Source organism: Camelus ferus, chromosome 1 (assembly GCF_009834535.1).
Source record: "Camelus ferus isolate YT-003-E chromosome 1, BCGSAC_Cfer_1.0, whole genome shotgun sequence".
In the NCBI taxonomy this organism is placed as follows: domain Eukaryota; kingdom Metazoa; phylum Chordata; class Mammalia; order Artiodactyla; family Camelidae; genus Camelus; species Camelus ferus.
Window position 1 is genome coordinate 49,161,985 of NC_045696.1, and position 14,446 is coordinate 49,176,430.

General features: G+C 32.9%; 1 protein-coding gene across 2 annotated transcripts in view; it reads left to right on the top strand.

Moving 5' to 3' along the window:
* Positions 1-14,446, top strand: part of NECTIN3 (nectin cell adhesion molecule 3) — a 119,368-nt gene that overhangs the window by 26,240 nt on the left and 78,682 nt on the right. For both annotated transcript variants that reach the window (XM_032478812.1, XM_032478805.1), the window contains exon 2: positions 13,530-13,871. In XM_032478812.1, coding sequence (XP_032334703.1) covers positions 13,530-13,871 — 342 coding nt within the window. The remainder of the gene's footprint in view (positions 1-13,529; positions 13,872-14,446) is intronic.

Sequence of the window (14,446 nt, forward strand, 5' to 3'; positions counted from 1 at the left end):
CCTTCAGAAATGATAAACCCATTATAATTAACATATTTTTATGAAAACCAAGTATTTCCTATAAAAATTAGTGATAAGAATGGCATTGTATTTTTATTTTGCGTGTCTTTAATATCTGTCATAATAGATAATGACTGGATTTTCATGCCTACTTCAGCATTCAGTTTGCTAAGTATCATGTTTTGTAACCTCTGGAAATCCACTATATACTCATGACACAATGAGAATGAAAAAGACAGATAACATCTTAGTATGACTGTGAAAATAGTTTTGACTTCATTAACCACCTGAAAAGGTCTTGAGTACTCTTAGGATCTCACTTTGAGTACTGGTGCTTCAGTCAATTTACTGTTTCCCCACAATTGTTTCACACCTTTCTTTTTAAGCCTCTGGAATCTTTTCTTCTCTTATTTTTGTATGAAATCCTTGCTTTCTATTTTAAAGAGCAAAAAGCAGTAGTCAGAAAAGAACTTTCACCACCATATCTATCAGCCTACCTATCTGTACTGGTAGACTCTGCCTACTATAGCTGATCTACAGTAAAGGACTAAGTTATCTCTTCTAGTTCTCACCCATACTGTCTTTTCTTAAAGATAACACTTCAACAGTTTTTCTTTCTCATGTCTCATACATTTTTCTTTTTTATCATTTAAGTCAACATAAAAATATATTATAACATCTCCCATTAAAAAAATACACTCCCTAATCTATCCTCTCTCTTGAGCTTCTTTCTGATCTCTTTGCCTGCCTTTATAGTAAAAATCCTTACAAAAGTTACCTATATATTGAATGTTCTCCAGTCCCTCTCCTAGTCTCATTTTTTTAAATATAAAACAGCTTTTTGGGTATAAGGTGTACAATTTGATAAGTTTTCATATGGGTATATACCTATGAAATCATCACTACAATGTAGATAGTGAATGTTATCGATTACCCTGAAAAGTTTCCTTGTGTCCTCTATAAACCATCCATCGCATCTCTTCCTACTAACCCTCTTCCTCCAGGCAAGCACTGATCTGCTTTCTGTCACTAAACAGTAGCTTATGTTTTCTAGAGTTTTATATAAATGGAATCATACTCTGGGTACTCTTTTTCTGTCTTCTTTCAACATAATTATTTTGAAATTCATACACATTGTTGCATGTATCAGTTTATTTCCTTTTATTGCTGAGTGTATTTAAGAGTGTTCTCTTTAAATTTTTTAATAGACTTTAATTTTTAGAGCAAAACTGGATAGAATGTACAGAGTTCCCATATAACCCCTGGTCTATGTGTGTATCACTCTCCCTGCCCCAACTTTTCCTACCAGAGTGGTATATTTGTTACAATCATTGAACATGCATTGGTAACATCATAATCACCCAAAGACTGTAGTTAATATTAGGATTCACTCTTGATGTTGTACAGTCTGTGGGTTTTGACAAGTGTATAATGACATGTATCCACCATTAAAATATCATGCAGGGTAGTTTCACTGCCTTAAAAATTCTCTTTCAGTTATTCTTTTCTCTATCCCCTCTAACACTTAATAACCACTGATCTTTTTACTGTCTCCATAGTTTTGCCTTTTGCAGAATATCATATTAGTTGGAATCATTTAATATATAGCCTTTGCATATTGGCTTTTAAAATTTAACAATATGCATTTAAGGTTTCTCCATGTCTTTTTGTGGCTTGATAGCACATTTCATTGTAGCACTGAGTGCTATTCCATTGTCTGGATGTACCACAATTTATTTATCCATTCACCTACTGAAGGACGCTTTGCTTCTCTGTTTTGGTAATTATGAATAAAGCTCCATGCAGGCTTCTGTGTAGGCATATGTTTTCTGCTCATTTGGGTAAACACCAAGGAACACAATTGCTGGATCAATAAGAGTATATTTCATTTTGTAACAAACCACCCAACTGTCTTTCAAAGTGGCTGAGTGGCTGTACCATTTGCCATTTCCCTCCAGCAGTGAATGGGAGTTTCTTTTGCTCCACATCCTTGTCAGGATTTGGTGGTGTCAGTGCTTGGATTTTGGCCTTTGTAATAATGTGTAATGATATCTTCTTGTTTCAATTTACAATTCCTTAATGATATGATGTTGAGCATCTTTTCATATGCTTATTTGCCATCTATATATCTTCTTTGATCAGGTGTTTAAGGTCTTTGGCCATTTTTTAATCGAGTTGTTTTCTTATTGTTGAGTTTTAAAAATTCTTTGTGTATTTTGGATAATGGTTTTTTATTAGATATTTCTTTTGCAAACATTTCCTGCCAGTCAGTGGCTTGTCTTCTCATTCTCTTGATATAATGTCTTTTGCAGGGCAGAAATGTTTAATTTTGATAATGGCCACCTTATCCATTATTTCTTTCATATATCATGTCTTTTGTGTTGTAATCTAAAAAGTCATCACCATACCAAGGTCATCTAGATTTTTTTCCTGTGTTATCTCCTGGAAGTGTTATAGTTTTGTGTTTTACATTTAGGTTTGTGATCTGTTTTGAGTTAATTTTTGTGAAGGGTGTAAAGTCTTGTCTAGATTTATAGTTTTACATGTGGATATCCAGTTCAGCACCACTTGTTGACAAGACTATTTGCTCAGTTATATTACCTTTGTTTCTTTGTCAAAGATCAATTGGCTATAGTTAAAACATTCTGTTTCTGGATTCTCTGTTTTGTTCCATCAGTTTGTCTGATCTTTCATCAATGTCACACTGTCTTGATTACTGTATCTTTATAGTAAGCCTTGAAGTAATATGGTGTCACTTCTCTGACTTTGTTCTCCTTCAGTAGTGTTGGCTATTCTGTGTCTTTTGTTTCTCCACATACTTTTTTTTTTTTTGGTTAACAAAACCTGGCATTTATTTTTCTCTTCTACTCACATATAATCTTTGTTTAATACATTCATGTGCCTGCCTTCGTAAAAATAATCTTAGTCTCTCCCTAAAAATGGATATACAAAGTCCCATTTGTCTTTATATTCATCTTAGGTCCTGGATTCCCTGAGAATAAGAAATTTTAATGTGTCTCCTCGAGATTTTGTTAGGGTTCTTTAGATGTAGAATTACCCAGCATTCCTTTACGTATCTGCCATTACTGTTTTCCTGTAATTTTTTTTTTTAATTGAAGTATAGACAGTTACAATGTGTCAATTTCTGGTGTATAGCATAATGTTTCAGTCATACCTATACATATATTTATTTTCATATTCTTTTTCATTATAGTTTACTACAAAATATTGAATGTAGTTCCCTGTGCTATACAGAAGAAATCTGTTTTTTATCTGTTTTATATATAGTAGTTAATATTTGCAAATCTCACACTTCGAATTTATCCCTTCCCACCCCTTTTTCCCCTGTTGACCATAAGATTGTTTTCTATGTCCGTGAATCTGTTTCAGTTTTGTAGATGTGTTCATTTTTTTCTTTTTTCAGATTTCACATATGAGAGTTAGCATGTGGTATTTTGCTTTCTCTTTCTGGCTTATTTCACTTAGAATGACAGTCTCCGGGGATATCGATGTTGCTGCAAATGGCATAATTTTATTTTTTATGGCCGAATAGTATTCCATTGCATAAATATACCACAGCTTTTTTATCCAGTCATCTGTCGATGGACATGTAGGTTGTTTCCATGTCTTGGCTATTGTAAATAGTACTACTGTGAACATTAGGGTACATGTGTATTTTTGAATTACAGTTCCCTCTGGGTATATGCACAAGAGTGGGTTTGCTGGATCATATGGTAAGTCTAATTTTAGTTTGTTAAGGAATCTCCATACTGTTTTCCGAACAGCTGCACCAAACTACATTGCCATCAACAGTTATAGGAGGATTCTCTTTTCTTCACACCCTCTCCAGCACTTACTGTTTGAGAACTTTTGAATAATGGCCATTCTGACTAGTGTGAGGTGATACCTCATTGTAGTTTTGACTTGCATTTTTCTGATAATTAGTGATATTGAGCATTTTTTTCATATGCTTATTGGCTTATTGCATGTCTTCATTGGAGAATTGCTTGTTTAGGTTTGCCCATTTTTGGATTGGGCTTTTTTTTGTTCGGTTTTGTTACTAAGTTGTCTGAGCTACTTACATATTCTGGAAATTAAACCATTGTCCATCACATCATTTGCAAATATTTTCTCTCATTCTGTAGGTTGTCTTTTTGTTTTGCTTATGGTTTCCTTTGCTGTGCAAAAGGTTATAAGTTTAACTAGATCCCATTTGTTTATCTTTGCTTGTATTTCTATTGCCTGGGTAGACTTCCCTAGGAAAACATTAAGATTTATATCAGCAAATGTTTTGCCTATGTTTTTTTCTAAGAGGTTTATAGTATCTTGTCTTATGTTTAGGTCTTTAAGCCATTTTGAATTTATTTTTGTGTAATGGTGTAAGGGAGTATACTAACTTCATTGATTTACATACAGCTGTTGAGTTTTCCCAACACCGATTGCTGAAGAGGCTGTCTTTACTCCATTGTATATTCTTGCTTCCTTTGTCAAAGATGAATTGGCCAAAAGTCTGGGTTTATTTCTGGCCTGTCTAAAAGAATTGCCAAAGCGATACTGAAGAAAAAGAATAACCCTTCCAGACTTTAGACAATAGTACAGAACTGCAGTAATTAAAACAACATGATATTGGTACAAAAACAGATATATCTATCTGGTATCTTTTTGTTTTCTTGTCAATTCTGTCTTTCCAATTAGAATGTAAACCCCATAAGGACAGGGGCGTCTGTTCAATACTATTCCCAGTACCTGGTGCCTGGAACAAAGTACCTACTTGATACATAATGATAGAATGAATGTCCTGGATACTCTCAAACATGTTTGATATGTGATCCAGTTTTTTCCTTAGAATATGTGATCTACTGTGATCCCAGAGTTAGAGATTCTTTCATACTTTATTAGTATTTGAGTTTTAAGTTCATAAATAGTTTTCGTATTTTATTAGTCACTTTGTACTCTTCTATGCTTATTTCTGTTTTGAGTATTGTTTGGGGTTATTGTTAAAAAGACTTTTTTGTTACGTTTTGAAAGGTGTCATGGCAAACATCAGTTTAAAACAATTCAAACTCATTACTGAATGCACTGGGTGATAATTGATTCCTCTAAAATGTATTTAAGGGTACTGAAATTGTTGAGGATACCTATGCTCTGATTTTACTATATTCTTGTAAATGGATATTTATTTCAGTTGTTGCTTTAAAAATTATTCTAAATTCTGAGGAGTCTGAAATAATCCATACCTTAGAGATGTTTGGAGGTATTGTTTGTAGTTGGACACATAATACAATAAATATTTCATTTGTAGAATGTTTGTATGTATCTATTTTGTAGATCCTGACATTTGAAAGATCCTGGGGCCTGAAATGTCCAAGATGCTTGCCATTTATAGGTTGAAAGTAAGATGTAAAAGATAGCATTAAAATATCAAAAAGGGTAGTATTAAAGATAGATTTGTAGTAACTTCTTTTACTTCTTGATTCATTGCTCAGAGTGGGAGAGGAAAGTGAACTATTGCCATTTTAGTCAAACTTCCATTTCAATCACTTTTCTTAAATATGATCTCTAATATGACTCTCATCTTTTATTTATTTTTGTTTTTTAAAAATCCATAGAAGTTATATGAGTCATTATGTTTCCTTTTGGGGGGTGGTCACAAGCTTCTTGTTCAATATATGTATTTCCTAATGTCTTCTATCCTCTGGGCACTCTTCACTGAATGGCTATTCAAATACACATGAAAATTCCAGAGTTGTTTTTTCATGGTTGCAGTGGTATTTCTGGGGGGGGGAGGGAACCACAAGTAGGGGAAAACAATCATTTCTGTCTCTTTTCTCTTTGAAAGGATAATAAGTTCAATTTAATTAACTAGCTATGAAACTTACTTGAAGATCCAATAGACACACAAGGCAGGAACAGAACATTGTATGTTATTGTGGTTTTCCTTGGCCCCTCAAGTGTGCAGGTGTCCAGATATGACTAAGTTGGGGTCTTGTCATATATGAAAGGTTCAGTTCTTTGCTGTTCTTAGCTTCTTTATATTGTAGGCTTATGTCACCATTATTGAAGAACTTCAAATAATTTAGGTCTTTAGTAACAAACAGTTGTTTCTCCAGCACACTTATGCTCTCCAGTCAAATTCAGCTTCATATGGGAAAGTAGGAGGAGAAAGTAGGCTCAATGTTAGGGAGATCTAGAGTGGTGAGACATTCTAGTATTGATTGTGGTCCAAGAACCACAATGAAAAATCTGTTTCTCCATGATTTTAAAATTCTGTGGGGAAAATATTCAGAAGTGCTTTTTAAATTTGGGTTTAATCTAGGGTTGGGAAATGTATTAAACACTCCTGTTTGCAATTAACAGAAACCTGCTCTGGCTAACTGAAACACAAACAAGTAGATAGGTCATTAGAAGCTCATGGAATCTAAGGGAGAGCCAAATATCAGTAATCAAGGGGTAGGATAAAACCATGATCAAATGTTTGGTAAGGGTTGAAACAAAAAAATTACACCAAAATTTCTTTTTTTCAGCAAGCAAAAACTACTTGGAATATTTCTGTAGAAAAATTATGAATTAAAAAAAATCACTCATAACCTCCTAAAAGTTAAAACAAATAAAGAAAAACCTGATAGGAACATTAATATTTGTTTACTAGTAAAATTGAACACATTAAAAATAGCCATTTATAGATTTTTTAAAAAATACCTGCTTAAGCTCTCATTAGGAGGTTAGTTTTTCTGGTCAAATCTATGAACCTTTTCCATGGTGGTTTTTCTGTCTTTGTTCTTAAACTGAGAGTGGCTTTCCCTATTTAAATAATGTAGAATATTTTAAATATATTTTTGATTCAGTGGAGATTTTTTTTTTTTCTATCTCCAAATACTCCCTTTACTAATGGTAGCCCACCAAGCCATGGTTCTTCTTTCTTTTTCTTTTTTTCAAAAAAACCCCCTCTTTTTTAAAAAAAATGAAGTATAGTTGAGTTACATTATATTAATTTTAGGTGCACTACATACTAATTAAATGTTTTTATAGGATATATTCCATACCGAGTTATTATACAATATTGATTATACTTCCTGTGCTTTACATTACATCCTTGTAACTTATTTTATACTTAAAATCTGTTTGTATCTGTTAAACCCCTTCACCTATTGTGTCTCTCCTCACACCTCTCTCCTCTCTGGTAACCACTAATTTGTTCTCTCTGTCTGTGAGTCTTCTTCTGTCCTATTTTTAGATTTCATATGTAAGTGAAACCATAGAGTATTTGTCTTTCTCTGTCTTAACTTATTTCATTAAGCATAATACCCACCAGGTCCATCCATGTTGTTGCAGATGGCAAAAATTTATTCTTTTTTATACCTGAGTAATATTTCAGTGTGTGTGTGTGTGTGTGTGTGTGTGTGTGTATGACATCATCTTTATCCATCTGTTGATGGATACTTACGCTGTTTCTGTGTCTTGGCTGTTGTAAATAATGCTGCTAAGAACATTTGGGGTGCATATCTTTTCAAATTAGTGTTTTTATGTTTTCAGATAATACCCAGGAATGGAATTGCTAAATCATATGGTGGTTATATTTTTAATATTTTGAGCAACCTCCATATTGTTTTCCATAATGGCTGTACCATTATATTCCCACCAGCTGTGCATTAGGGTTCCTTTTTCTCTACATCCTCATCAACACTTATTCCTTGTTTTTTGGATGGTAGCCATTCTCACAGGTGTGAGGTGATATTTCATGTGGTTTTTATTTGCATTTGTATTTGATAGTGATGTTGAGCATCTTTTTATGTGCCTGTTAGCCATCTGTTTCTTCTTTGGAAAAATGCCTATTCAGGTTCTCTGCCCATTTTTTAATCGACGTGTTTGGTTTTTTGATATTGCATTGTATGAGTTCTTTATATAGTTTTTGTGTTAACCTCTTATTGGCCCTATCATCTGCAAGTATCTTCTCCCATTCAATAGGTTGTCTTTTAATTGTTCTTCTTCACTGTGACAAAAACTTTCAAGTTTGATTAGGTCCCATTTGTTAGTTTTGCTTTTGTTTCCTTTGCCTGAGTAGATAGATCCAAAAAAAAATCGCTAAGACTGTACTTCTTCTAGGAGTTTTATGTTTTCAGCTCTTATACTTAGGGCTTAAATTCATCTTGAGTTTATTTTTGTATAAGGTGTGAGGAAGTATTCTAGTTTCATTCTTCTGTGTTTGTCCAGTTTTCCCAACACCACTTATTGGAGAGACTGCCTTTTCCCCTTTGTATATTTTTTACTTCTTTTTTGTAGATTACTTGACTATATGTTTCTGTGGGTTGTTTGCAGGGCTCTCTTTTCTGTTCCATTGATCATGTGTTTTTATTCAATACCATACTGTTTGGATTACTGTAGTTTGTAGTATATATAGTCTGAAGTCAAGGAGTGTAATACCTCCAGTTGTGTTTAATTTTTTCAAGATTGCTTTGACTATTAGGGATCTTTTGTGGTTTTGCATGAGTTTTAAGATGATTTGTTCTAATTCTGTGAAATATGCCGCTGGAATTTTGATAGTGATTGCGTTGAATCTATAGATTGCTTTGAGTAGTTCACATATTTAAATAATATTAATTCTTCCAGCCTGTGAAAGTGTGGGCATGCTTGTTTTGTCCTTTATCTTAAGGAAAAGCTTTAGCTTTTCACCATTGAGTATGATGTTAGATGTGGATGTGTCAGTAAACAACTTTTATTTTGTTGAGGTATGTCCCCTTTATACGGAATTTGTTGAGAGTTTATTGTGAATAGATGTTAAATTTTTTCAAATGCTTTATCTGTGTCTGTAGAGATGATCATGTACTTTTTACCCTTCATTTTCTTAGTTTGGTGTATCACATTGGTTTGTAGATATTGAACCATTCTTGCTTTCCTGGAATACTGCTTGATCATGATGTATAATTCTTTTTATGTCTTTTGAACTATCTGCTAATATTTTGTTAAGAAATTTTGCATGTATATTCATCAGAGATACTGGCCTACAGTTTTGTTTTGTTTTGTTTTGTTTTTTGTAGTGTCTTTTTCTGGTATTAGTATCAGGGTAACACTGGCCTGAAACTTGCAGAATGAGTTTCAGAATGTTTCCCCCCTCTTCAGTTTTTGTAATAGTTTGAGAAGGATAGATATTAACTCTTCCTTAAATGTTTGATAGAATTACCCTGTGAAGCCTTCTAGTCTTGAATTTTTGTTTGGAGTTTTTGATTACTGATTTGATTTTCATTACTGATAATTGGTCTGTGCCGATTTTCTATGTATTTGTTCCTGATTCAGTCTTAGAAGACTGTAATGTGTAGGAATTTATGTTTCCTCTGGGTTCTTCAATTTGTTGACATACAAGTGTTTGTAATATTCTCTTGTGATTGTTGTACTTTTATTGTAGTGGTTGTAACTTCTCTTTCATTTCAAATTTTATTTGCCCCCCCCCTTTTTTTTTTGAAGAGTGGCTAAAGGCTTATCAGTTTCATCTAAACCAGTTCTTGATTTCATTGATCTTTTCTATTATTTTGCTTTGGTCTCTATTTCTGCTCTGACCTTTATTATTTTCTTCCTTCTACTACTTTTGGGCTTTATTCTTTTTGTAATTCCTTTAGATGGAAAGTTAAGTTGTGTATTTAAGATCTTTCTTGTATCTGAAGGTAGGCTTGTATTGCTATCAACTTCCCTCTTGGAACTGCTTTTACTATGTCCCACAGATTTTGGAAAGTTGTGTTTCTGTTTTCATTTGTCTTGATGTATTTTTTTGGTTTCTTCTTTGAGTTCTTCATTGATGAACTTTTTTTTTTAGTAGCATGTTGTTTAGTCTCTACGTGTTTGTGTATTTTTCTGTTTTTCTTTCTGTAATTGTTTTCTAGTTTCATCATGTGGTTGGAAAAGATGCTTGATATAATTTCAGTCTTCTTAAATTTATTGAGACTTTTTATGTGGTTTAGCATGTGACCTGTCCTGAAGAAGTTTCCATGTACACTTGAAAAGAGTGTGTATTTTGCTATTTTTGAATGAGATATCTATTCTGTAGATATATATTAAGTCTGTCTGGTCTAATGTGTCATTTAAGGCCACTGTTTCCTTATTGATCTTCTGTCTGGATGATATACCCATTGATGTAAGTGGGCTATTATAGTCCCCTAGTATTATTGTATTACTGTCAGTTCCTTCTTTTATCTCTATTAGTCTTTGCTTTATATATTTAGATGATCCTATATTAATAGTTGCATGTATGTTTATGAATGTTACATCTTCTTCTTGGATTGACCTGTTTATTGTTATATGATACCTTTCTTTGTTTTATTGTAGATTATGTTTTAAAGTCTATTCTGTCTCATCTGAGTAGTGTTACTCCATAAGCCATGATTCTTATACGTTGTAAGGAGATACAATTAAAACTATCTTTCACAGTTTATTCTGGAACTTAATATCTTATGTGGAATTGCTATAACACAACACTGTAGACTAGGTGGCTTAAACAGCAGATGTTTATTTCTCATAGGTCTGGAGTTTGAGAAATGCAAGATCAAGGTGCAGGCAGATTTGGTTCCTGTTGAGAACCCTTTCCTAAAGTGAAGATGGCCACTTTTTTGCTTTGTCCTCACATGGTGGAGAGAGACAGGGAGCTGGACTGCCTCTTCCTTTTCTTATGAGGACACTAATGCCAGCACGTGGCCCTTGCCCTCATGACATCATATAAACCTAATTACCACACTTCCACATACCATGGCTTTAGAGGTCAGGTATTTAACATATACATTTTGGAGGGACACAAACATTCAGTCTGTAATACTTACCTCTTCTCTGCCTCCACCTGAGGGGGATGATTCTATTTTTATTTTTAATTTCCTCTTAGTATGAACATTACTTATTGTAAATGATTCTGACATCCTAGAGGAACAGATTGAAAACTAAAAGTCCTTTCTTTTAATCCTTAGTTATTCCACTCCTTAGAGTAATTAATGTTACCTTCCAGAATATACAAAAATTTACTATCAGTATATGTAGAGGCATATATAGCTATTTTTTTTACGTTTAGATCTCCAGTCCATCTGGATTTGTGTGTGTGTTTAGTATAAAGCAGGGATTTATTTCCAAATGTTTAGCTCTTGTCCTTTCAGCATATCTTGACTAATTCATTGTTTCCCCACTCATAAAACATATTACATACTCTATATTATTATATGTGTGTTTGTATGCTTCAGTTATTTTAAGGTACTGTTAGTAAGCTTTTTATAATTTTTGTTTTAGTATTTTTCCTCCCCCTTATTGTGCCATTGTGGGGTTTTTTTGGTAATATTTTAAAACATATTGTCCTTATTCTAGTTTCCAGAATTTTTTCATGGTTTTCACTGCAATTGCTTTCAATTTGTTAACATGGGGAAGTTGGACATCTGTGTAGTATTATGCTTTCCTTCTCAGAAATATGACATATCTTCCATTAATTCAAGTCAGTTGCTCAAGTCTGTAGGTTCTTAACATTATTCATGGATGTTTTGAATATTAATATACTGCAAATATTCATTGTCTTTTTCTACACTAAATTTGTAAAGGTTATCATGTATTATAACATGTTGGAGTATACATTTTGTATACATTTTTCATGTTTTGCAAGCAGCCACATTATTTGTTCTAATAGCCCTTTACTTTGCCTTCTTAGATTTTTCTAGTAATAGGTTTTTCAAATAATAATTTTATCTTGTTCTTTCTAATATTTATTCTCCCCTGTTTTGTTTTCTTGTCTCATTCCACAGGAATTTCCAGGCTCTGTTGAATGGTAATAATGATAGTGCACTATCTTGTCTTGATCTTTCTTAAATAACCATGCCTCTCCTTTTTATTTTAGTGTTATGATGGCCATTGATTTGAGAAGAATCTACTTTATTATTAAAAATCCTTTTTTCTCACTTGTTAGTTTTTTTTAAATCAAATAACACATACCAAATTTTGTTAAATGCCTTTTCAGTCTCAGATGTGACCTTTTACTGTGATGAATAGTCTGAAAGTATTCTTACATTCTTGAATATTCTGCTTGATCGTTGTCCTTTTTAAAATACAGAGTTGTGTATTATTTTATAATGTATAAAATTTTTAATATTTATATATTGCTTTTTTATTTGTGTATTTTCTAGTGTAGTCCTAGGTTTATGATAGATTGCTAAAGTACGTTAGAATATTTACACATTATATATGTCTTAGATTAATGTTAAAAGCTTCTTAATTATCTACACTTGAACACATGGTAGGGCATGAATGGTAAATTTTTTGGACTTGATACTTTTTTTAGTGGAATAGTTTAAAAAAAAACTTTTTTTTTTTTACCCCATAGCTGTTAAGTAGTCAGTATGAATTTTCAGTCTTTTTTTGGAATATCCTTAGTCATCTCTTGGATCGTAAAGTTTTCCTTCTTACCTAGCTATATATCTGGGTTTTTTTTAAAATATATTCATTTATGTTTTTTTCTCCCAAAAAGGTTAATGAAAATAATATTGTGTAAAGTTTTTGTTGTTGTTTAGAACCATTTAAGGTGATACCCTTGTGAATTTTTGCGTTTATCTAATGATATTAATTAAACATAACTCTGAAATTTAAAGGTATTTATATAGTTTCCATATCCAAATGCTTATACTGGTTTACTTCTTGGTTTGAGGATTTATTTTGTCAGAACATATATGTGAGTTTTAAACTCTCCATGGACTTGTTATGTATGTTCTCATATATTTGTCAATGAGGAGTATATTGCTTGAGTTTAGTATGAGTGAATATTAGTCTTGTTTCCCTTAAAATTACTTAGATTTGGTCCACTGCTTTTAGGAAGGAAATCAGTATTATAAGGGTGACGTTTGATACTATTTTATTTTAACTTTTGTTTGTGAAAGTTTTTTCTTCATGAAATGGAAAAAAATTGATTTCACATTTATATGTGGCTTTTGGTTTTCTTGTTAATGTTTTCTGACATTTGGTCTATCTTAAAAATGAAGAGTTTCATAGTTTTTTGGTAGAGTAATCCTCCAAAAGAAGATAACTTTGGTATTGTACGTGGTTTGACATCCTAAATGCATCAGTTGTCTATTGTTGAATAACAAAATACCCTGCAACCTAGTAGTTTTAGAACAGCATACATTTATTATCTCTCAATTTCTTTGGGTCAGGAATCCAGACATGACTCAGCTGGGTCCTTTGTTTCAGAGTCTCCCAAGGCTACAGTCACAGGTGACAACTAGGGCTAGGATTTTATCTGGAGACGTGACTGGGGAAGGATCTGCTCCTGAGCTTTATTTTGCCCCAATCTAGTGCTTTTCCCACTATTGATGATTACTTGATTTATTTAGGAGTCATTCTGTGGGTCTTAAATCCAACCCTAGGAACGTCCTCTGTTATTCAGTCGTGTGTGTGTGTGTGTGTGTGTATACTTGTAGGAGGGGAAGAAGGGAGAAAAGAAGACAGGAAGGGAGGGAATTTGATAATATGTTCGCATAACTTTTTTTCTATTTTTAAGAACTATGCTTTTCTTCTTTCCTTAGGTGCCTTAGCTGGACCAATTATCGTGGAGCCACATGTCACAGCAGTTTGGGGAAAGAATGTTTCGTTGAAGTGTTTAATTGAAGTAAATGAAACTATAACACAAATTTCATGGGAGAAGATACATGGCAAAAGTTCACAGACTGTTGCAGTTCATCATCCTCAATATGGATTCTCTGTTCAAGGAGAGTATCAGGGAAGAGTCTTGTTTAAAAACTATTCACTTAATGATGCAACAATTACTCTACATAACATAGGATTCTCTGATTCTGGAAAATACATATGCAAAGCTGTTACATTCCCGCTTGGAAATGCACAGTCCTCTACAACTGTAACTGTATTAGGTAGGTATACTTAAACCATGTGTTTTGGCGGTAGTGGTGAGGATTATATTAAAAGTATTTTCAAGAAATTAAAATGATTGAAATTATATATAAATGCAGGTTTAAATAAAAATTCAAACATTATTTTTCACGTTCTGTCTTAAAATTCTGTGATTCTAGACTCTCAGTGTAAACAAAATGTTGTCTTTAGCTACCTGTCTGTAATGCTATATAGTTTATAGGTGTTTTACTTTTCTTCGTGAAAGGTTCTTTTATTTATATTATCAAGTCCTGAGTTTCTTTAACTTTTAATTGTTTTCCCTCAAATTTTCAACCTTTAATTAAGTTACCACTTTTAAATAAACTTTTCCATTTTTTTAAGTGACTGTGGCCTTGGAGCCATTGACATCTCATGTTTGTTTTTCAAGTCAGGTTTTATTTCTGCTGTTGCGGATTCGCATAGCTGTTTGAATCTTGGGCTATTGCTTGCATTGACTGATCTTTGGCCTTTTCCTGTCTGATAACTATTAAAGTTTATGGTGGAATTTAGAATGAGCTTATTAGCATTAAGATAGCCACCTGCAGTGAAAGGTAAA